Below are 22,352 nucleotides of genomic sequence, written 5' to 3'. Positions count from 1 at the left end.
CCGCCAGTCTCTGATGACAGAACATCCTGGACCGCCCCGCTCCACACCCCCACCCACGAAGTTCTCTAAAACACTGACCATGATAGCCTGGGGTAGGTTTCCACTTTAACATTCTGACCAAAATTCTCAACTCGATGCAGTCAGAGTCTGCGCAACCTGGGACCTCGAGCCAAGAAATCCTCAAGTGACCTTACTTGGCAAAACCAACGACACAACGAAATACAGGTCTCAAGCGATTTACAGCTCGGTGCTTACCAACTCGGTGCTTATCAACTCGGTCACCGGCCGAGGGGCAGCCCTCTGGCGCCGCAGCCCCACCTCTCTATGACGTCACACGAGGAGCCCTGAAGTGGCGGTCAAGCTTGAGGCGTCATCTGGCTGCGCCTAGTGGGCCATTGCCTTACAGTTGCTGAGAGGAGGCGAGAGGCGGGGACGCTGAGGCCAAGATCATGTCTGACTGGGAGAGGTTTCCTTGGCAGCAGAGGACGCTAGGTTTGGGATGAAAGAAGCTGGGCAGATGCAAAATCTGGAGAGCGCGAGGGCCGGGCGGTCAGTTAGCACCCAGACTGGCAGCATGACCGGTGAGTGTCCCGGACCCTGCTCCCGCCACCCTACCTTTCGCTCTGTCCTGTGCGTCTCCCGTCATTGAACTCCAGATTCCTTGTCTGCACCTCTTTGCCTCCCCTGCTGCTTCTGGATGTCTCCTGCTCGCCCTCTCCGTGTCCCCTCCTCAGTCGCCAGAACCGCTCGGCTCGGTCGCACCGGCTTTTGAAGTGTGACTTTTTAACCCCTCTTATTTGTTTCTCGCAGGAGGTAGAGCTGGGGCTCTGAGGTCAAAGAGCCTGAATATTTCCAAAGCGCGCTTTTGCCTTGATTTCCAAATTAACCGCACGTGGCGCTTTCCTGTATTTCCTGTATTTCGACTGCTTTACCGTCGAAGGTCAGCGCATTTTTCGGGCTTTTCTTTTAGCTACGCGCCAGTACAGTCCAAAGAAAAGCTTGCACCACGACGACGTCAGATGCGAAGACTTTTCACAGCTTGCTTTGGGTTGTCCCCCCAGCAATGTGTATTAGCTGTACCGTTTTTTCCTGCAGGGTGAGGGCTGGAGAAAGAGGGCCCAACTTTTTAAGTGGAAAAGGAGGTAGCCACGACTAAGACTGAAGCGTCTCCTGCTAAGATACTTCTGACTCTCTTATACCCTGATCTTTTTCTGTGCCTCATGCGAAAGCAGCTGGGCTTATGCTGCAGCACCCAAGTGGCATTGAGATTGGCTCCCTTTTTCGCCATTAGTAACACGTTTTAAAGTGTTTGTCGTCTCTTTTGTAGGTCAGATACCAAGACTTTCTAAAGTCAACCTTTTCACTCTGCTCAGCCTCTGGATGGAGCTTTTCCCAGCAGTAGAAGCCCAGAGGCAAAAATCTCAGGTATAATTTGTTTCATAATTTTTCCCCTTAGAAACGCAATGGTTTAAAATCTGAGTTTATTGCTCCAGTTTCTGTCATACCTAAAACCAAACTTAACAAGCCTTAAGATTTTAAAATTACCTTTCTTGATTAACATGACACTTTATAATTCCTAGCTATAATAAGTCATATTCCATTCTAAAAATACTTTCTGAGACTGCCATGTTTATCAGGTACTAATGGTATTCATATGTCAGTTTGGCTAATAAGATTATTGTCTATACCACATAATTTCCCCCAATTGTATATACTGTTGGTGTTTTATCTACGTAGTTTGCCCCTCTGCCACAGAAATATATAAATTGCCTGGAGATAGAGACCATGTCTTATTTTACCTAGCATATACCCTTTACCATCTACCATTATATGAATGCTAATTGGTTAATGTTGGATGGAAGTACTCTCTTTTTGGATCTTGAAAGACAGGATCCAAATAGATTAGAAATGGGCTGGGTGCAGTGACTTACACCTGTAATCCCGGCACTTTGTGAGGCTGAGGCGGGTGGATCACCTGAGGTCAGGACTTCAAAACCAGCCTGGGCAACATAGTGAAACCCTGTCTCTACTAAAAATACAAAAATTAGCTAGGCATGGTGGTATCCACCTGTAGTCCCAGCTACTCAGGAGGCTGAGGCATGAGAATCACTTGAACAGTTCTCATGGATGAGAATCGTTGGAGGTTGCAGTGAGCTGAGATTGCACCACTGCACTCCAGCCTGGGCGACAGAGTAAGACTCCGTTTCAAAAAAAAAAAAAAATCAGAAATGTATAGTAATAATAATCATAAAAGCCAATATATTGGAATTGGAAGAATGGACATGCTACATCTTTTCTTTCTCCTACCCTTGGGGCAACAAGGTGCTAGGTTCTCATTTTCCTCCATGCATGGAATGGCATGATGCTAGGTTCTCATCATTTCTGTTTGATAATTTTGGAAGCTTAGGGTGTTGGCATTTATTTTTATAGGGGGCCACGACCATTGGAAAATAATATTAGGTTAAGTTGAGCATTTAAGACATTTTTGAAAACAGAGGTAAAAGGAGAGGGGTGGGGCAGAAAATTACCCATGGCTTCTCATCACTCTAACAACATTACTGTTAACATTTTGGTACTTCCAATCTTAAGCATGAGGTTTTTTATTTTACTCTTACAAAGTTGTAGTTATATTCTGCATGTACTCGCTGAGGTTTCTAACTTGCCAATAATTCTGCAGAAAGGTTGCTTTAGATTTTCCAGAAAAAGACTATAAATCCTTAAATTCCCACAGTACTCTTAGGAGACTACCTACTCTTTTCATTTTACTGTGGATGAGGTTTTGTGCTTGGCACTGGAGACACAAAGCAGAAAAAACATGGTCTTTGTTTTCTAATGAGAAGAAACACTAGGCATTTAAACAATTAAAATAGAATTGGTGGAGTGAGTACACAGTATAAGCAGGGATGTTGGCAAGACTGGGAGCCAGGCTCTATATGGGGAAGTGAAGGAAGGATTCACAGAGAAGGTCATATTTGCACTGAGACATGACGAATGAGTGGACATTTGCCCAAGCCAAGGAACTCTACATGGAAAAGCTTGGAGGAATGAGAGAATTTGTGGTCCTCAGGCCAGAAAGTGAAATTAGGTAGAGGGAAGAGACTGGAAAGGAGCTCGACAATGTAGACAGGAATCATAAAAAGCACTGTATGCCTTGCAAAGGAGTTTAGATTTTATCCTATCGATATAGGAATTGCATTGAGGAATTTTAACGGGATGTGAGGATATTCACTTCTCATAATAAAATGATATCTCTTGGCGTAGTTTCCTCCCCCAATTCCTATGTGAAGTGTTTTATAGATAGTAAAACATTATTTAAAATGTTATACATTGTTATTCCATATTTCTTACCCTCATCACCCACTCTGGCTCTACATTTTACTAATGGCTGAGAAAGCTCTTCATTTCCTTCATTAATTTTGAAGTCCCTTTATTCCTTCTACTTATTAATAGCTTAGTATTATTTTATGAAAGTAGATATCCAAGCTGTTAGGGATTTTGTGTTTGTGTGTTTTTTTTTTTTTCCAGATAAAATTTATTTTGAAGAGCCAGATTAGAAACAAATATTTAGAGAGTTAAGACTTTCAGGCTGGGCGCAGTGGCTCATGCTTCTAATCCCAGCACTTTGGGAGGCTGAGGCAGGCAGATCACAAGGTCAAGAGATCAAGACCATGGTGGCCAACATGGTGAAACCCCATCTCTGCCAAAAATACAAAAAGTAGCTGGTCGTGGTGGTGCGCACCTTTAGTCCCAGCTACTCAGGAGGCTGAGGCAGGAGAATCGCTTGAACCCGGGAGGCGGAGGTTGCATTGAGCCAAGATCACGCCATTGCACTCCAGCCTGGCAACAGAGTGAGACTCCGTCTCAAAAAAAAAAAAAGAAAAGAAAAATAAAAGACTTTTAAAAACTGAACATATTAGAGATTGACTACAAATTTTGAAAAGACATTCTTTCTTTTGTAAATATCCAGATTTGGTCTCATTTTAGTTCTATTTTATTTTTCATACACACTACATCCTGTGCTGAAATTTTTTTCAACAGGCACAAGTTATATTTAACTAGTGAAAAATGATATTTATGTTTCTATTAGGAAGGAATTGATTGGCCAACTAATTGTTGAAGTTTGTTTGCAAATAATACACACCCAACTGTTACCTCATACTCTGTAGAGAAAACTGTGGATCTGAGAAAACTGAGATAAAGCTTTCAGTTAGCATTTTGTTTAAAAAAATACTACCAAGGAAATTTCAAAACTATATTAGCAACAAAATTTTATACAACTTTATATCGTGTTTAACAAAAGATCAGGGTTATGAGTCTCTGTTTTCTCCCAAGCCAATGACTCTTAGTTTTCCTGGCATCTCGTTCCTTCATCTGGCGGACACCATGGAAGTTTTCTAAATGAAAAGAAATGTCTTTTGTTTCAAATATTTTATTTGGGATCTTATTTAGAAATCTGACTCATACGCACGTCTATTTAAGCCTTTTAAATGGAAAGTTAAAACACATAGAAATGAGCACAGAAGGCATCAAAACAAAGAACATCCATGTCTTCAGAAAGCCAGGCAACCTGGAAGTAGGATTGACTTGGCTATATGAAAGGTTATCATTCTTAGCTCCTGGTCCTGGAGCTTGCCCAGCTCCTATTCACTGCATTGGTGTCTTTCCAGCTGTGCTCCCACACCCATGTCTCCTAGGACTACAACTCTCTCACCATGGTCTTGGGTAGGCCTCTACTTCTGTTCTTACTTACAGGCCTTGGGACCCTGAGGCACTCGGGGAGGGAGAGCCTCAGGATTACTCTGGCAGTGATCTGGGTGAAATAGGCTTTTGCATGTTAGCTTGGGAACTTGACTATCATTTTTAACATTGTTTATATGAGAAAAAATGTGTTTTAAATTCCAAAAAAGGCAGAATTACCAAGTATTTAGAACATGATTGTAGGTTGTCAATTACTTGTCTATTTAATGTCAATAAAGCAGAAGTATATAATTTCATTAGTTCTTCTCATATCATGGCCATTGCAAAAAAGCAAGACCAATGATAGTGTGGGGGAAGAATACAGAATGAAAGGGAGCATATTGTACTCCACTTTTATAGTGTTATTTATTGTACAAACATTATCATTGAAACTGAAGACTGAATCAATAGCTGCAACATTTTTAAATGTTTTTTATTTATATTTTAAATGTTTCTCTTGGATTTTCCTTTTTGTACTAGTTAATATCCACATAATTTTGCAGGTAGTTGCAGTCATAGCAGGAATACAATTTGATATTTGACAGTTTCAGTACTGTTACAGAGTTAAGTTATTTATTTTAAATTATACAATAAGAATACATCTAAATTTCATATACATATAGTATATGCTGCCATTGTGTTTATACTTGTAGAAATATTAAATTCCTCGAAATGTTACCCAATTTTGTGCCTAGTATTTCTTTACCATTTACTATAGTATATTTTTTCCAGTATTATTTGCACATGGTATTCGTAGAGTTGAGTACAAACTTTTTCCTATTAAGAGAAAAAAAACTTCTTTAAGCTAAAGTAATAAGATTGTTTCACTTAAATTCTTTGTCTGCTTTTGCTGTACAGAGTAAATAATAGAAACACCAAGATGCAATTAGACATGTAATGTATTGGAAATACTGCTTTTGATACTTTACCAACCTTTTGTCTTACTAAAAGTATTTTTATGAATTACCAAAGTAATAAATGTTTGTTATTTTTAAAATGGACAGAAGAAAAGTTTTATCATAATTCTACCTCCTAGAGACTAATTACTTTTTAAAAATTGTTTCTTAGTCTTTTTTCTCTTATTTTCTTTACTTACATGAGATCATTTAACTCTGGATTCTACCCTTTTCACTTAACATAAGAAAATACTTATACTGTAATGTTAGTATAAACATTAGAGCAGCACCTTAGTCTAGTGTCTTAGAGTAGCCTGTGGTTTTACAGCCAGCCTGCCTGGGTTCAGATTCTGACTCCGCCTTTTACTAGTTGTATAACTTTGGGTAACTTTAGCTCTCAGTGTCAGCTTCCTCATCTGTAAAATGAAATGTTACTGGTATATACTACATGAGGCTTTTATGAGAAATGAATGAGTTAATATTTGTAAAGGTCTTAGTGCCTGGCACATGTTAGGTACTATGTGTTTTTTTGTTGTTGTTGTTGTTCTTGTCTCCTTATTTATTTATTTTAATAGAGATGGGGTCTTGCTATGTTGCCCAGACTGGTCGCTAACTACTGGGCTGAAGCAGTCTGCCTGCCTCAGCCTCCCGAAGTGTTAGGATTACGGCATGAGCCACTGCACCTAGCCTCCTAACTCTTTCCATTGTGTCTTCTGGTACCTTATGCTAAAGGCCCTCACTGTACTTTTCCAGAACAGAAGCAATGTAGCATAATGGTTAAGACAATGGATCTTGGGCTGGATCTGGCATATCCACTTATTACCTGTGTGACCATGGTTGAGTTATTTAATCTTTCTCAGCCACAATTTCCTCATTTGTAAAACAGAAATAATAGGAGCTACTTTATAAAGTTATAAGGATTAAATGAGATAATTTAGGGCCTGGTACATGATAAACATGCAGTAGATGTTAGGTACTATTATTATCATCACTCGTATAATTATTACCACTACTAGCACCCACATCCTTACCGTTTTTCCACTGACACCATCACTTCCTCTACTTCCTGTTCTGTTTGAACAGAAACCTCATTCGCAGAACATGGGTTTTCCTATAAACTTCTTTTTGAAGGTTGTTTCTTTTCTAGCATCCAGCACTTGTTTCATAAGACTAGCAGGTCAACATTTACAGAGTTTCCCATTCCTACTTTAAAACTTTATCAATTTATTAACTATCCCACCAATTTTTTTTTTTTTTTTTTTGAAACGGAGTCTTGCTTTGTTGCCCAGGCTGGAGTGCAGTGGCCTGATCTCGGCTCACCGCAGCCTTCCCCTCCCAGATTCAAGCAATTCTTCTGCCTCAGCCTCCCGAGTAGCTGGGACTACAGGCGCGTGCCACCATGCCCAGCTAATTTTTGTATTTTTAGTAGAGACAGGGTTTCACTATGTTGGCCAGGCTGGTCTCGAACTCCTGATCTCGTGATCTGCCCACCTCGGCCTCCCAAAGTTCTGGGATTACAGGCGTGAGCCACCACACCCGGTTATCCCACCTATTTTGGAGCTCACAGAATTCTATGCCACTTTCTTTGTCTTAATCAACTTACTTGATAGTCACTTTCCTGTTTTCATAAATTATCAGCCCTATGAGAGCTGCATCTTGAGCAACTAGGCTGCCATATAGCAAGGGTTCAATAAGTATTTGTTGAACTAATAAATGAAGGACTTTGGTCCCTGCCTCAAAACTTTCCTTCTACTTCCAGTTTTCACTTTTCCCCTCATGGATATACCTGTATTAGTTTTCTATTGCTGCTATAACAGATGACCACAAAGTTGGTGGCTTAAAACAACACAAATTTATTATACAGTTCTGTAGGTAAGAGGTCTGAAATGGGTCTTACTGGGCTAAAGTCAAGGTGTTGGCAGAGCCAGATTCCCTTCAGACGCTCTAGGGGAGAAACTTTCCTTGCCTTTTCTACCTGTGGAGATTATCTGTTTTCTTTGGCTCATGGGCCTCTTCCATCTTCAAAGCCAGCAGTGGCCAGTCAGGTATTTCATGTTGCATCACTGACTCTCCCACACCCCTCTTTTACTTATAATGACTCTTGTGATAACATTGGGCCAATCAGATAATCAAGGATAATCTCCCCATCTCAAAGTAGGTGGTTAGTGCCTCAGTTCCAGCTGCAACCTGAATTCCTCCTTGCTATGTAACAAAACATAGTCATAGACTCCAGGGACTGGGACAAGGAGATCTCTGGTGGGGCATTATCCTATCAACCACAGTCCCGATCTAATACTTTTGCTACATAGTTGCTTATCTTCTCTATTCCAATTAATTTACCTCTCTCCCACTTTAGTCATTCATGGCCACACTTTGGACTTTTCCATTACTCAAAACTGCCACAATTCTGAAACCATAAACTTCAGAATTTTATATTCTGATCACAATTTCCAGTCCTTCTATGTTTTGGGAAAGTAAATAAAGGTTTATTTACTAGGTAAAGTAGTATGAACTTGATCTGAACAAAGTGGGAAGTCATTGTAGAGTTTCACCATGGAAAAAAAATGGTCAAAGCCAAGGACGCCAGCCTTTAAATATGGGAATGTTGAATTAGTCATATGTCTTATGTGCTAATCTTTTTTTTCCTTAATCTGATTATTATTAGAAAAATGAAGAGGGAAAGCATGGACCCTTAGGAGATAATGAAGAGATGACCAGAGTATCTACTGACAAAAGACAGGTAAATTTTTGTGATTTCACATATATGTATGCTCATAATGACAAAGTAAAAGGAATAGTATAAAGTAGAATAAAAGTGCCTCCATTTCTGCTTTCAAGGGAGTTTTTAAAATACTCTTCTAAAAATGGTCTGTATATTTACAAGACTATATGTCACTCCTTTAAAAAAAAAAATACAGGTGGGATTATTCTGTGCTATGTCCTACATCTTGCTTTAAAAAAAAAAAAAAAAACTCTTGAGAGTTCATATAGATGTGTTAAGAAATACTCTCCCTTAGTTCTCTCACACTTCCACACACCTTGCTGGGTATACCAAGAATGCAAGGCCCTAACCTTGCATTTACTTTACCTAGTAAATAAACCCAGAGTTTTACCTGGGTCATTTCTCAGAGTTGTGTTTGCAGTGATCAGCCCTGAAGGTTGAGGTAATGTCTTCCCCCAGGACAAAGAGCAAACTTTCTTACTTTCTGCTATGAAATAGTAGGACCCTCAAGCTCAGTGTTCCTTTCCTATAACACTACCCACCCTGTGTCCAGGCAGCTATCTGTGCCCATCTGTATTACCCATCATGGGACTTGAGGGCAGGGAAACAGAAATGGTGCTCATACTGACTGCTGTGCTGCAAATAATAAAGTTCATTGTTTCTAACCCAGAAGTTTGATGTTTTCTGCTAATATCTATGAAACAGTAATAGGTTAACTTATTAGTTGGTAAGTAGGGTAAAATCAAAGTGCAGACTTGAAAGATGAACCTTGTTCTTTTTAATATTGTATAGTATTTCCTTGTTACTTTATTCTTTTGAGTTTTCCAGAGGTTCCAATTCATTGGGTGCAGAGTGGAGACTAAGCATGTATGTTTTGAAGAGTTACCTTGATAAATATTCCTAGAGATTTCCTAATTCATTCTGAGTGAGCCCAGTAGAAATATAGAAATAATTTGTCTCAGAATATTTACATGTTTTCATATTAAGAAAGGCCAAGGGGAAAAAATAGTGAATCACCATTTAAGTCAATGTACTAGTCCATATACAAAACCTATACAAAACAGACTGTCCCCTTTTGCCTATGTTTTAGTGTAAAACTCTGTGACATAGATGACTTGCCAAAATGTTAGCGAAGTGAAGGAAAATCAATTTCAGAGCAGTGATTCACTGAAAAGATTCAGTCCTCTGGGATTTGCAGTAAATGGAAGTGCCGAAATGGAATGCAACTTGAGCTTTTATTTGTTTTGTTGAGTTTCAGATGGAAAAATCTTTGTCTCAAACTTGATATTTTGGCCTTACCTAAATGCAAAATGAAAAAAAATGTATTTTCTAAGGTGAAAAGGACTCTAGACAAAAAAGTGATAAAGTCGACCCAAAAGGTGGTTCTAATAACAAATAAGTTGATGAGTATGCTTCTCACTTGATAGGAACAATTTTTTTTTTTTATGTTTTTTTCTGGCTTTATTTCTGTCTGCTTAACTAGGAAAATCTAAAGCTGAAATCATTCCCTTGCTGCCACTTCCACTGGTCATGTTGATTCAATTTAACAACAGGAGCTCTGTCAAGATCTTTTGATGAGGCAACATTACTTCTTTTCCACGATGATACTGGCCAGGCATGGTGGCTCACGCCTGTAATCCCAGCACTTTGGGAGGCCGAGGCGGGTGGATCACAAGGTCCAGAGATCGAGACCATTCTGGCTAACACGGTGAAACCCCGTCTCTACTAAAAGTACAAAAAATTAGCCAGGCGTGGTAGGAGCTACTCAGCTACTGCGGAGGCTGAGGCAGGAGAACGACGTGAACCCGGGAGGCGGAGCTTGCAGTGAGCCCAGATCACGCCACTGCACTCCAGCCTGGGCGACAGGGCAAGACTCCGTCTCAAATCAATCAAACAATCAATCAATCCAGCCTGGGCGACAGAGACTCTGTCTGAAATAAATAAACAAACAAACAAACTTATTGAAAGTATTCAGAAATCAATAATAATATATACTTTGCATTTGAGGAGCATAAAACTCTAGAAATTTTGGTAGGGAGAGGAAAGTGTTCACAAATTCAAGGTCAATTTAAAGCTTATTTTAAAAGCCAATACAGATAGGTTTTTCATATTTTACATACATTCCTAGGTATACATTTTGTAAAGCAGAGATTTTTGTATTCCTTTTTAAATGTCTTTCTAGTTTAGGAGATGGTTGGTTAACTCAGAAATGGAATTCCATAAAAGCTTCTCTGTTCCTTCTTTTTTAGATATTTTACAAATTTTTCTCCATAATCTCAAACATTTATACTCAAAACTGAAACTGAAAATTGACTAGTTAATATCGCTTTGGTCTGATCCTTAAAGTGATTTCAGATATGCTGCACTGGGGAATAAGTATAGGGTAAAATCCCTTTGGAAGGGGATGGGGAATAGGGACAACCTCTCCTCAGCCCAAGCTCCCCTCATGTAACAGTCAGTCCCCAGCCCAAGGATCAGGTTTACATTCCTTCAGAGGCTTTTGCTGTGAAAACAGCATAGATTATTTTGTGCCTTATGCAGAACTGACTTTTTTTTTTTTTTACCTTAGTCTGTTTTATCTGATATTGTTATACCAGCTTTGATTAATATTTGCTTAAGTTGAGACACTTTAGGTTCAATAGTAACACAAAACCTTCACTCAAAGAGATCCACTGGACGTGCTTAGAACCCCAGTCAGTCCGCAGTCTGCAGGGCTTAAATCAGGCTCAGCCAGTCCCTTCTCTGTGGAATACTGCTAAGATACCTCACGCTCGCTGCTCTGATGTCAAGTTCTCTCATCCTTTTTGACACTTGATGGTATGTCTTCCTTCTTTTTGTTTTTATAACTTACCTATAGTAGGAGGTGGAACCCAACTATAGTAGTCTAGACTGCCATAGTGTTAAAAATTGATACAGCCAGTAGTTTCTAGAAAGAAATTGAGAATTATCTTTACTTTGGTCAATATCTAAAATATTTTAAAATTTAAGATGACCTCTGCTTTACCATCTGCCTTTTACCATCTGTGTGTCTTTCAGAAAGTCATGTAAACTTTCTGGGCTTTACTTATCCATGTGTAAAATCAGGGCTTTATATTCTTTATTACCATCTAGAAGCTTAATACTAAATGGTACTACACTCAATGCTATAAGAAACAAGTCAAATTGACCTAGTTCTTGCCCTTTACTAGGTTATAATGTATCTAATCTTTCACTAGAACAAATTAATGATAATTACATGCTTAATCGTTCGATTAGTAGAGCTTAGGTTTAGAAAATTTCTGGCCTAAAGTCAACACTAAAGTTTCAGAAGTTTTTGGATCTAATGAGAAATGTGCTTTGTACAAACTCTGTTTAGATAAAGAATTAAACAAAACTTCCATTTTATTAATAATTCAAGTATAATCCATAATGTGATTATTAGGTGTTATAACTAATAAGTTGTTATTTTATATCTTAATGTAGGTAAAGAGAACTGGTCTTGTGGTGGTGAAAAACATGAAAATTGTTGGTCTCCACTGTTCTAGTGAAGATTTACATGCCGGGCAGATTGCTCTTATTAAACATGGGTCAAGGCTGAAAAACTGTGATCTTTATTTTTCCAGAAAACCATGTTCTGCTTGTTTGAAAATGATTGTAAATGGTAAGTGCAGAAAAGGGTTTGTTGGGGATTAAGAGTATTTATCTGGGATGGGCATGGTGGTTTATGCCTGTCATCCCAGCACTTTGGGAGGACAAGGCAGGAGGATCGCCTGAGCCTAGGAGTTCAAGAATAGCCTGTGCAACATAGGGAGACCCCATCACTACAAAAAATAAATTAGCTAGGCATGGTGGTGCATGCCTGTAGTCCCCACTACTTGAGAGACTGAGGTGGAAGGATTGCTTGAGCCCAGGAGTTCGAGGATACAGTGAGCCATGATTGCGCCACTGCACTCTAGCCTGGGTGACAGAACAAGACCCTGTCTCCAAAAAAAAAAAAAAAGAAGAAGGAAAGAGCATTTGTCTGAGAGCAGTGGTGGGAACACATTTGCTAAATACCACAGAGATAATTTAGAAATATATATCTCAAAGTCAGGTGCTATGGCTCGCACCTGTAATCCCAGCTACTCAGAAGGCTGAGGCAGGAGAATTGCTCAAGCCCAGGAGTTCAAGGCTGTAGTGAGCTCTGATCGCTCCACTGCACTCCAGCCTGAGTGACAGAGCAAGACCCTGTCTCTAAAAAACAAAATAAAAAATATATAAATATATATCTGAAGACAGTTTGATACATTATAAGAGTAACATCAGAAAACATGGATTCTGGTATCATTCATGTCTACTAACCTATTAAATGACCCTCAGTGTATGAGTAGACTAATGCTAACTGCTATAACAAAACAAAATTTCAGTGGCTTAGGGTACTAGATATTTATCACTTGTATAATAGTCCAACGCATGTGTTGCTAAACAGCAGGCAGCTTTCTCCATGTGGTTGATTCGTGGGCTAGGCATCTTCTGTCTCATTGCTGTTGTCGTTTCTAGGGCTTTGAGTCCTCTGTATCCAGAGGCAGACTGAGAAAGAATGAGTAGAGAGGGTGAACCTGCTTCTTAAAACCCTGACCTGGAAGTCGCATACATTATTTCTGTTCTCATCCATTGTGAGAACTGTTGTTCCCACTGGGCAACTGTCTTTCAGTGACTACTCTACATTTTGGAAGGAGGAACACAAATTTTTAATGTATAGCCATCCATCCACACCAGGCTATTCACTAAACCTCTCTGTGCTTATGATTCTGTTTTGCACCCAGGTATATGCCAATCATTCTTTCATTTAAAAAGTATGCATCCTGTTGCATAGGCATCATGGCAGATCAAAAAACAAACAAAAAACTAATGTGCTTCCTAATCTTTACCCTCAAGGTGTTATTTGGGGGCCAAAATAACAATTTAATATGATGCATTATCTAGTACCATATCAGTGATACAGGTTGTAAGTGATATTTGGTCTCAGAGGAGAAATAGTGATCCCTGCAGATTGCCATATTATGAAAGGCTGAGGATTAAGCTTGATCTTAATGCATCATAGGTAGAGGAAGAGGAACACATTCCTGGTCAGGGGGAACAGTGCATATAGAGTCATCAAGTTGTAAGAAGCAAAGTTCTAGGGTCAGTATTTGAAATGGAGAATTATTCTTGGATAATAGTGGCAGGTGAATTATAATGATAGTGGAGAACTTTGAAGAACTGTAGGGCCTTTGAACTTTATCTTATGGAACAGAGTTCCTAGGCCTGTTTTGAGAAAGAGCTGTTTTTATTTACATCAAAGCCTTGAGAGTAATGATCAGATCTATGTCAAGGTCAGTGCCTTGAGCTATAAATGGCAGAACTTCTAGAAGAAATGGGTCATGTGGCTAGAAACCTCTTGGCCTGCAACAAGTGTTTTGAGCAGGTAGGTATCTGTGGTAGTGATTGGATTCTATATTCTCAACTACAGTTACCAATACGTTAAAAAAATAGGTATGAAAGTGGTGGTGGCATTTTTTTCTCCTCTTCCCAACTAACCAGGCAGATTGGACATGTGTTTTATCACTTATGTTCAACTGACCTACAGTTCCTGTTTGTAGGCAATGTGGAGACATTGAAGATTCTTGAGAAAGATGTAATATGATTGAAATTTTTGTTATTGCTGTTATTGAATTGGAACAGGGAGAGATTAGAGATTGGGAGCTTGATTAGTAGACCATTGCATTAGGCAAGGTTTAAAATAGGATTCAGATGATGACGTTGATACAGAAATGAAAGAATGTGAAAGAACCAAAACATTTGTTGGCTGATCTGTTCTAGATCAAGGGAGAAAAATGAATAAAAGATAGTTGTGCTTTGTGCTGAGCTAACTGTGCTGAAAGCAGTCTTAATAGCCTTGGAGCCACAAATTAGAGGGAAGAATAGGAGAGTGCAGTTCACTGCTTGATGTCTTAAGACATTTGATCCTGACAAGAAAGATAATGAAGTATGGAAAGTCAGGAAGGATCTACAATGGAAATGCTTGTATATTGGTGTTGGACAATATATAAGCAAAATTGCTATGTTAGATTAGGCTTATGTATTATATTTAGTTATCTTAGGAAGGGAGCATGGCTGAACCCCATGCTACAGCTAGATTACTTTAGTTAGAATTGCTGTTACCTCAGTTACAAGGCAAATGTAGCACTCTCCAAGTGTGGTCTGTGGACTCCTGATGGTCCACGAGGTCAATGTTATTTTCATAATAACACTACCTTCAGGCTGGGCATGGTGGCTCATGCCTGTAGTCCCAACATTTTGTGAGGCTGAGGTAAGTGGATTGCTTGAGCCCAGGAGTTTGAGACCAGCCAGGGCAATATGGAGAAACCCCTTATCTACTAAAAATAGAAAAATTAGCTAGGCATGGTGGTGTGTGCCTGTAGTCCCAGCTACTTGGGAGGCTGAGGTGGGAGGACCACTGGAGCCTGGGATGCGAAGGTTGCGGTGAGCTGTGATCCCCCCTCACCAATGCACTCCAGCCTGGGCCACAGAGCAAGATCCTGTCCCAGAAAGCAAAAACAAAAACACTACATTCATACTAATGGTACCAAAACAATGATAGGTAAAACTACTATTTCCGTATCTTTATTTTTATTTTATTTTTTTTTGAGAGGGAGTCTCACTCTGTTGCCCAGGCTGGAGTGCAATGGCACAATTTCAGCTCATTGCAACCCCTGCCTCTCAGGTTCAAGTGATGCCCCTGCCTCAGCCTCCTGAGTAGCTGGGATTACAAGCGCGCACCACCATGCCCAGCTAATTTTTGTATTTTTAGTAGAGACGGGGCTTCACTGTGTCGGTCAGGCTGATCTCGAACTTCTGACTCGTGATCTGCCCACCTCCGCCTCCCAAAGTGCCGGGATTACAGGCATGAGCCACCACACCCGGCCTGTTTCCATATCATTAATCAAAACAGTCGTGCCATACCGCACTGGTAGTCATTGTACTCTTCACTGCACTCAGAGGGAAAAAAGAAAACCAGTTTTACATTAGAAAGTCCTTGATGAAACAGTAAAAACTATTAATTTTATTAAATCCCAACTTGAGTCTACATCTTTTTAATATTCTGTGTGAGGAAACAGGAGGTGGGTATAAAGTGCTTTTGCTACAGACCTAAGGTATGAAGATGGCTTTGAGGAAAACCATGTATGTGATTTATTTGAGTTGCAGACTGAATTATCTACTTTTTTAATGGAATATCATGAACTGACAGTGGTTAGACTTGGATATTTGGCAGATATTTTCTTGAAACTATAGTGAACCTGTCACTTTCAGATAAACAACTGACATTTTTTTGTTGCCAGTGATAGAATTTGAGCTATCAAGTGAAAATTAGAATTTTGGAAAACTCATATTCTCCATTATGAGCCTGACAGCATCTCACCACTTAGACTCTTTTGATGGGATTGGTGGTGATACTAATGAATGGGATTTTTTTTTTAATATTGTGGAATCAGTAAATCATTGTTTTCTGGATGACCAATGCACAATGCTACAAAATCATGCATGAGTAAAAGCCATTCTAAGTGCAAGACAGACCAATGGACTTTAACCTAACAGTTCAAAAAGTTTATTGATATGGTTTCAGATTCTACATTGTAACTAACATTTAAGAAACTATCCCTTGTCAAATTTTTATGTAGTGCCAAAGAAGAATATTCACAAGTGTCTGAAATGGCTGTTAAAATACTCCTTTTTCAACCACATATCTATATGAGGCCAGATAATTTTCATATCCTTCAGTGAAAACAACATATTGCAACAGATTGAAAACAGAAGCAAATTTGAGCATCCAGCTGTTTTCTATTAAGCCAATTTTTTTTTTTTTAACAAAGCAAGTTACTTTATTAGAATTTTAAGCAATGTATAAGTGATGGAATCATTCTAACAACGCATCTATTCACTGCTTACAATTCCAACCAATTTCAGTTCTCTGATATCTAATGACAAGAGCGGAGACCTGTTCAAGTTCCTTCCACCAGTAAGACCCACAGCTCAAAGTTGTGGGAGTGATTAACTGAGCCATAGGCCTTCACACGTTTACCACATTAAAATACCACAGTGTTTTCTTATAAGGTCAACCACCTGGGAACTAATTAACATTAGCATTAAGACTTTAAATAAACTGTTAGGCACAGGGCTAGATCAGGCATTATAAAACTTTGTGGTGCCCTATTCAAGCCACACAAATTCCCAAATATTTTAGCTTGTAACAGGTTTGTCTTTCCCCTCTTGAGACAATTATTTGAGTACTTGGTTTTGGAAATAAGGTAATTCATGATGGAAGTTTCCTAGCTGTGATGGTACTCTAGGCAACTTCAGAGAATGAAGAGAGAAATTATGCATGATTATATAACATGAAGAGTTAAATTTCTATTACACACTCAGTTTCCATTCTCTGATTTCTCTTAGCTCTATAAACACATGTAAATCTTCTGCAGAGCTTTAAAGAGCTCTGAAAGGGAAAATACCATTCCATATATGGAATTGATAGCATAGTACAGGCCAGGGGCAGTGGCCCACACCTGCAATCCCAACATTGTGAGGCCAGTGGGAGGACCGCCTGAGGCCAGGAGCCCAAGACCAGCCTGGGCAACATAGCAAGACCCCATCTCTACCAAAAAAAAAAAAAGTAGCTGGGTGTGGTGGTGCACACCTGCAATCATAGCCAATCTGGAGGCTGAAGCAGGAGGATTGATAGAGTATGGGAGTTAGAAGTTACAGTGAGCAATGATGTCACCACTGCACTCCAGCCTGGGTGACAGACTGGTCTCTATTAAAAAAAAAAAAAGGTATAGTGATACACTATTAATTCTATATATGCTAATATGAGATAGCATCCATATAAACTACTATCAAGTCTTTATGTGCCAGCTACTGTAATAAGTCTTTTCAAGTTTAACTCACTGGATTCATAATGAATTATGAGTTAGCTACCATTATTTCCCCCATTTTACAAATAGGGAAACTGAGGCTGGGAGACATTAACTTGCTGGCAAGTTAATTTTATTTAAATTTAATAAACATTAATAAACATTATTTAAGTTACTTGCAGAACTAGTATTTGAACCTACTTAATCTGATTCTAGAGCCTGTGCCATATAAACTCTTACCCACTATGCTATGCTATTCATTAGTATCCATTTAACAATTACTACTATTGCAATAGCTGCAATTATCACTCCTATAGTACAGGGGAATCTATCAAAGAAACACTCAGCTTTCACTTACCTATTTCTGAAAACATTTTTATTAAAATATAAGGTGCATTTCACTGATCTATTTTTATAATTGTCAATTTATTTAAGTACTTTTATTATATGATGTAAGAAAAATGTTTGAAATGTCTTCTGGAATTAACCGGAACAAAATAAATGTGCAAAATTTAGAATAGAATTTTACAGAGTTCATAGGCCACCAAAGCCCATTCATGAAACCCTTCATGAAACCCATTCATGAGGCCAAAGGGCAAAACAAAGCCTCCCTGAAAATCTCAATTGGGCTTTTAATATTTAAATTTAAATGTCTATACGAATTCTGCTGCTCAATTTTGTCCTTCCATTCTTCTTAATTTTCCAGTGAAACTGATAACTATTATTTTTCCTTTTGCTATTAAGCCAAATATTAAAGATATTTGTAAAAATTTAAAACAATCTCATTCTTACAGATTTTTGTTTTGGAAAATATTTTTTTCATAAAGCAAATGTTATTTATATTAATGTATAACAGATTATTGTTATTTTTAATGAATTAATAAATATTTTAAATTTTGTTTTAATTTTCAAGTATGATAAATATCAGTAGATATATTTCACATAAATAAAAGCTCTTTGTGGTCCTCAATAATTTGTAAGAGTGTTAAGGAATCCTGAGATCAAAAAAATTTGAGAAACTGTGCTTTAGCATTTGCCACTAATACACAAAAGTCTGTCTAAAGAGGATTTTCCCCCCTTCTTAAATCAGGATTACTGGGGGCAACTAAGATGCCTAGATGAAAGGTTTACCATCACTGCTGGTTAGGAAATGGATTATGAGAATTCAAACAGAGGGAAGGTGAAATGCTACCAGAGGAAACACTCTGATATGAGGTTTGAGGCCTTCAAAATTGCTTTGCAGCATAAGCCACAGTGAGTCAGGAGTACCAGGGAGTGGATAGAATGTTCATTTGTTTAACTTAGACTTTTTAGTTCATCAATTATTTTGAAGGGTAGAACATTCTGTGGGCTATCTTTCTATTTGCTTCTGGGTACAATCACAAAAAAAAGTCTCTCCTAGCTGAAATTACATGCAGTAATAGCAAAGGGGTCTCTTCGTTGTAAACTGTTCATTAATTGAAGAACATTTGTGTACTTAACTATGTATAAGGCATCTCACCGTTCTATTTCAAATATAAATTAAAATATTTTTTTCACGTTTGTTATCCTGTTATGTTTTCTCTTTTACAAATTGTCTGTTCATATCTTTTTGTCTCTCTTTAGGCCTTATTCTTGTCAATTCATATGTGCTCTAATGAAATGAAATATTTTCTGTATATTAAACATTACTAACCTTTCCTTTGTCACACTGATTGAAAAATGACGTTTAGTTTGTTGTTTTGTCTTTAATTTTGTGAGCTTTAGAAAGTTAATATTGCCCTTCAAGCACCATCCCAACATCACATAAGAATTTTTTCATGTTATAAATTCTTTGTGGACATTTTTGATAACTGCTTTATTATGAGAAGGACCATAATTAATTCAGACATTCTCCTATTTTGGTCATTTAGGTTTCTGGGTTTTGGTTTTTTGTTTAACATTTTTGCTTGCTATTTTAAAGAACGCTGTGCATGCATGAGATTTCTTCTCTATATTTAGAATATTTTCCTAGAATGGATTCTCAGAAGAATTCTCAGTCTGTGGACAGGAACATTTTTAATGCATGGAAGAAGTATTTATTCCAGATAGAAAACTCTAGGCAATATTAGTTGTTCCCTGTAACATTTTAAAAAACAGCCATGGCACCATGGAGGACTCTTTGAGTATATAGTTTTAGCGCTGGGCTTTGGGATCACACTTCACAACACCAGTAATTCCACAAATGCATTCCCAGGAGCTGTGTTAGAAGCTGGGTAACTTTTTCTTGAAAAGGCCAGATAATAAATATTTTAGACTTTGCAGGCCATGTGGTGTCCATCACAGCTACTCAACTCTGTCACGCGAAAGCACCCAAAGACTATAGAATTGAATGGGTGTGTGTGTCTGTGTTTCAGTAAAGGTTTATTTATGGACACTGAAATTTGAATTTCCTACAGTTTGATGTGTCACAAAATGTTCTTTTGATTTGTCCAATATTTTAAAATGTAAAACCCATTCTTAACCTGTGAGCTGTACATAGACTGGCAGTGGACTGGATTTGGCCTGTGGGTGGTAGTTTGCCAACCTTCAGGCTATATAATAGGTGACTTGGTAATAGACATTTATTATATTGAGGGTTCTAGATATACTGCAATGATAGGGTGGATTTTATCATGAAAACCCTAAATTCAGTATGTATCTCATAATTACCTTTCATATTTTGTATTTCAGCTGGAGTTAACCGAATTTCATATTGGCCTGCTGATCCAGAAATAAGTTTGCTTACGGAGGCTTCTAGTTCTGAAGATGCAAAGTTAGATGCCAAAGCAGTGGAAAGATTGAAGTCAAACAGTCGGGCCCATGTGTGTGTCTTACTTCAACCTTTGGTGTGTTATATGGTGCAATTTGTAGAGGAGACCTCTTACAAATGTGACTTTATTCAAAAAATTACAAAAACATTGCCGGATGCTAACACTGACTTTTATTATGAATGTAAACAAGAAAGAATAAAAGAATATGAAATGTTATTTTTGGTTTCAAATGAAGAAATGCATAAGCAAATACTGATGACTATAGGTTTGGAGAACCTGTGTGAAAATCCATACTTTAGCAATCTAAGGCAAAACATGAAAGACCTTATCCTACTTTTGGCCACAGTAGCTTCCAGTGTGCCGAACTTTAAACACTTCGGATTTTACTGTAGCAATCCAGAACAGATTAATGAAATTCACAATCAAAGTTTGCCACAGGAAATTGCAAGGCACTGCATGGTTCAGGCCAGGTTATTGGCATATCGAACTGGTGAGTTACATAGATCGTAAATTGGGGCTGATTGGTTGGGTTGTATTTGTCTCTGAAGTGTTCGTCTCATTTATAGTAGAGTTCATTTACTCAGTTACTAAAGTTTTGCTGTTCATACAGTATAGAGAAGTTAGTGAGTCCCTTAGGTAGACAACTCTTTCTCCCAGCAGTTTTGGGATTCCTTGTGGCTTTATATTCAGTACCACATTTCTACATCAGGGCCTCATTAATCTAGGCCCTTCTTTCTGCTTCTTGCTTTTATGATTTCACTGTTCCTTGAGCCCTCCACTAAAGGTAGGACAAGAAGAGAAAGGAGAGGCCTAGTGCAGTGGTTCATGCCTGTAATTGCAACACTTTAGGAGGCTGAGACATGAGGATCGCTTGAGCTCAGGAGTTCAAGACCAGCGTGGGCAACATAGCACGACCTCGACTCTAACAAAAAATACAAAAAAAATTAGCTGGGCATTGTTGTATGTGGTGGTGCATGCCTGTAGTCCCAGCTGCTTGGGAAGCTAAAGCAGGAAGATTGCTTGAGCCCAGTAGTTTGGGGTTGCAGTGAGCTACAATAGCACCACTGTACTCCAGCTCCAGAGACAGAGCAAGACTCTGTCTCCAAAAAAAGAAAAAGGAGAAAACCAAAATTACTCATTTTGTTAACTCTTCAATATTTTGATGTACTGAATACTTAACAAAAAGTTTTAAAAATCTTTAACATTAATTCAAAATAACTAATAGAATCAAGGTAAAGGAATGGTGATTATTGCAGATTCTTCCAGTTGCTGGTATGTCTTCAATCAGCAAGTTGAGAAATCAAACATTTTTACTGTATTCTATTAAGTTGTATATTTGGAAAAGGAAAATATTACTTGGAATTTTTCTTTGCTATGGTAAAAGACAGCATCTGTATTTCCCAACATGGAACAATATTTTCACATCTTACCTGATGTAAGATTTCTCAACGTAGAATCATGATCACTTTTTAAAATGCATCTTTGAAATAAAGGGGAAAAACATAGGCAGGAGGAGCAGTAGAGTAAGATTTGTTTGGGGAGAGTACTGCAGTAGGATTTAAAAATTATCCCAAGAAAGAAGAGAAAGTCATCAGAAAGGGTCTCTACAGATGCTGCTGGTCTGCAGTAGTCAACAGAAGGGAGGTTCTCAGCTGGCAGCAAATCAGAATCACCATTGAAACATTTATAAAAAGTACAGATGCTCAAACCCCAACCCAGACCTATTAAACCAAGTCCCTAACCAAATATGGCCAAGGTCTATGTTTCTAGAAGTTCTGCAAGGTGTTCTGATGTTCAGCAGAGTTAATAATTGCTCAATTCTTATTAAAGATTTTGATTCTGTAGGCACACATTATATGACCCCAAACAATTGCATTGTGTAAAAGTCTGGTTTCATGTAATTATCTTCTATTGTGGGTTATATATTTGTTTCTTTGCCAACTCCAGCTTTGTAAAGAATTTTTCTGTAAACCATTCAAAAAGACAGAAAACATAAATGGCAACAGCTGTTGTAGCTATAATTCGCTAATTACCCTTCACTAATTAGAATTCAGCAGAACCCTGCCTGTGTTCCAGAGTAAGAGGGAGATGTGAATCTGCTGTTGTTTTACTGGATCTTAGTACCTCTTGCTTCTATACAACACCTTATCATACCAGCTATGATTCCAGTGTTTAAAGATGCAGTATGTCTACATTTGCATTTATATTCTTTATTACTCTACTGTATAGTTATATTTTATATTAAATATATCCACTATTGTGCAGAATTTTGTACATAAAGCCCTGCTTATGCACTTGATGGGCAATTTAAAAGATT

At 38.3% G+C, this 22,352-nt stretch overlaps 1 protein-coding gene across 3 annotated transcripts in view; it reads left to right on the top strand.

Moving 5' to 3' along the window:
- Positions 1–22,352, top strand: part of CDADC1 (cytidine and dCMP deaminase domain containing 1) — a 49,751-nt gene that overhangs the window by 3,298 nt on the left and 24,101 nt on the right. For 2 of the 3 annotated variants that reach the window (XM_011988788.1, XM_011988787.1), the window contains exons 1-5: positions 373–581; positions 1,328–1,425; positions 8,299–8,373; positions 11,818–11,995; positions 19,956–20,525. In XM_011988788.1, coding sequence (XP_011844178.1) covers positions 500–581; positions 1,328–1,425; positions 8,299–8,373; positions 11,818–11,995; positions 19,956–20,525 — 1,003 coding nt within the window. In that variant the 5' untranslated portion in view covers positions 373–499. Of the gene's footprint in view, positions 1–372; positions 582–1,327; positions 1,426–8,298; positions 8,374–11,817; positions 11,996–19,955; positions 20,526–22,352 lie in introns of those variants that run through there. The other variant, XM_011988789.1, reaches the window with a different exon arrangement.

This window comes from Mandrillus leucophaeus, unplaced genomic scaffold, assembly GCF_000951045.1.
Source record: "Mandrillus leucophaeus isolate KB7577 unplaced genomic scaffold, Mleu.le_1.0 Scaffold338, whole genome shotgun sequence".
NCBI lineage: Eukaryota > Metazoa > Chordata > Mammalia > Primates > Cercopithecidae > Mandrillus > Mandrillus leucophaeus.
This window is presented reverse-complemented; position numbering and strand designations above follow the sequence as displayed.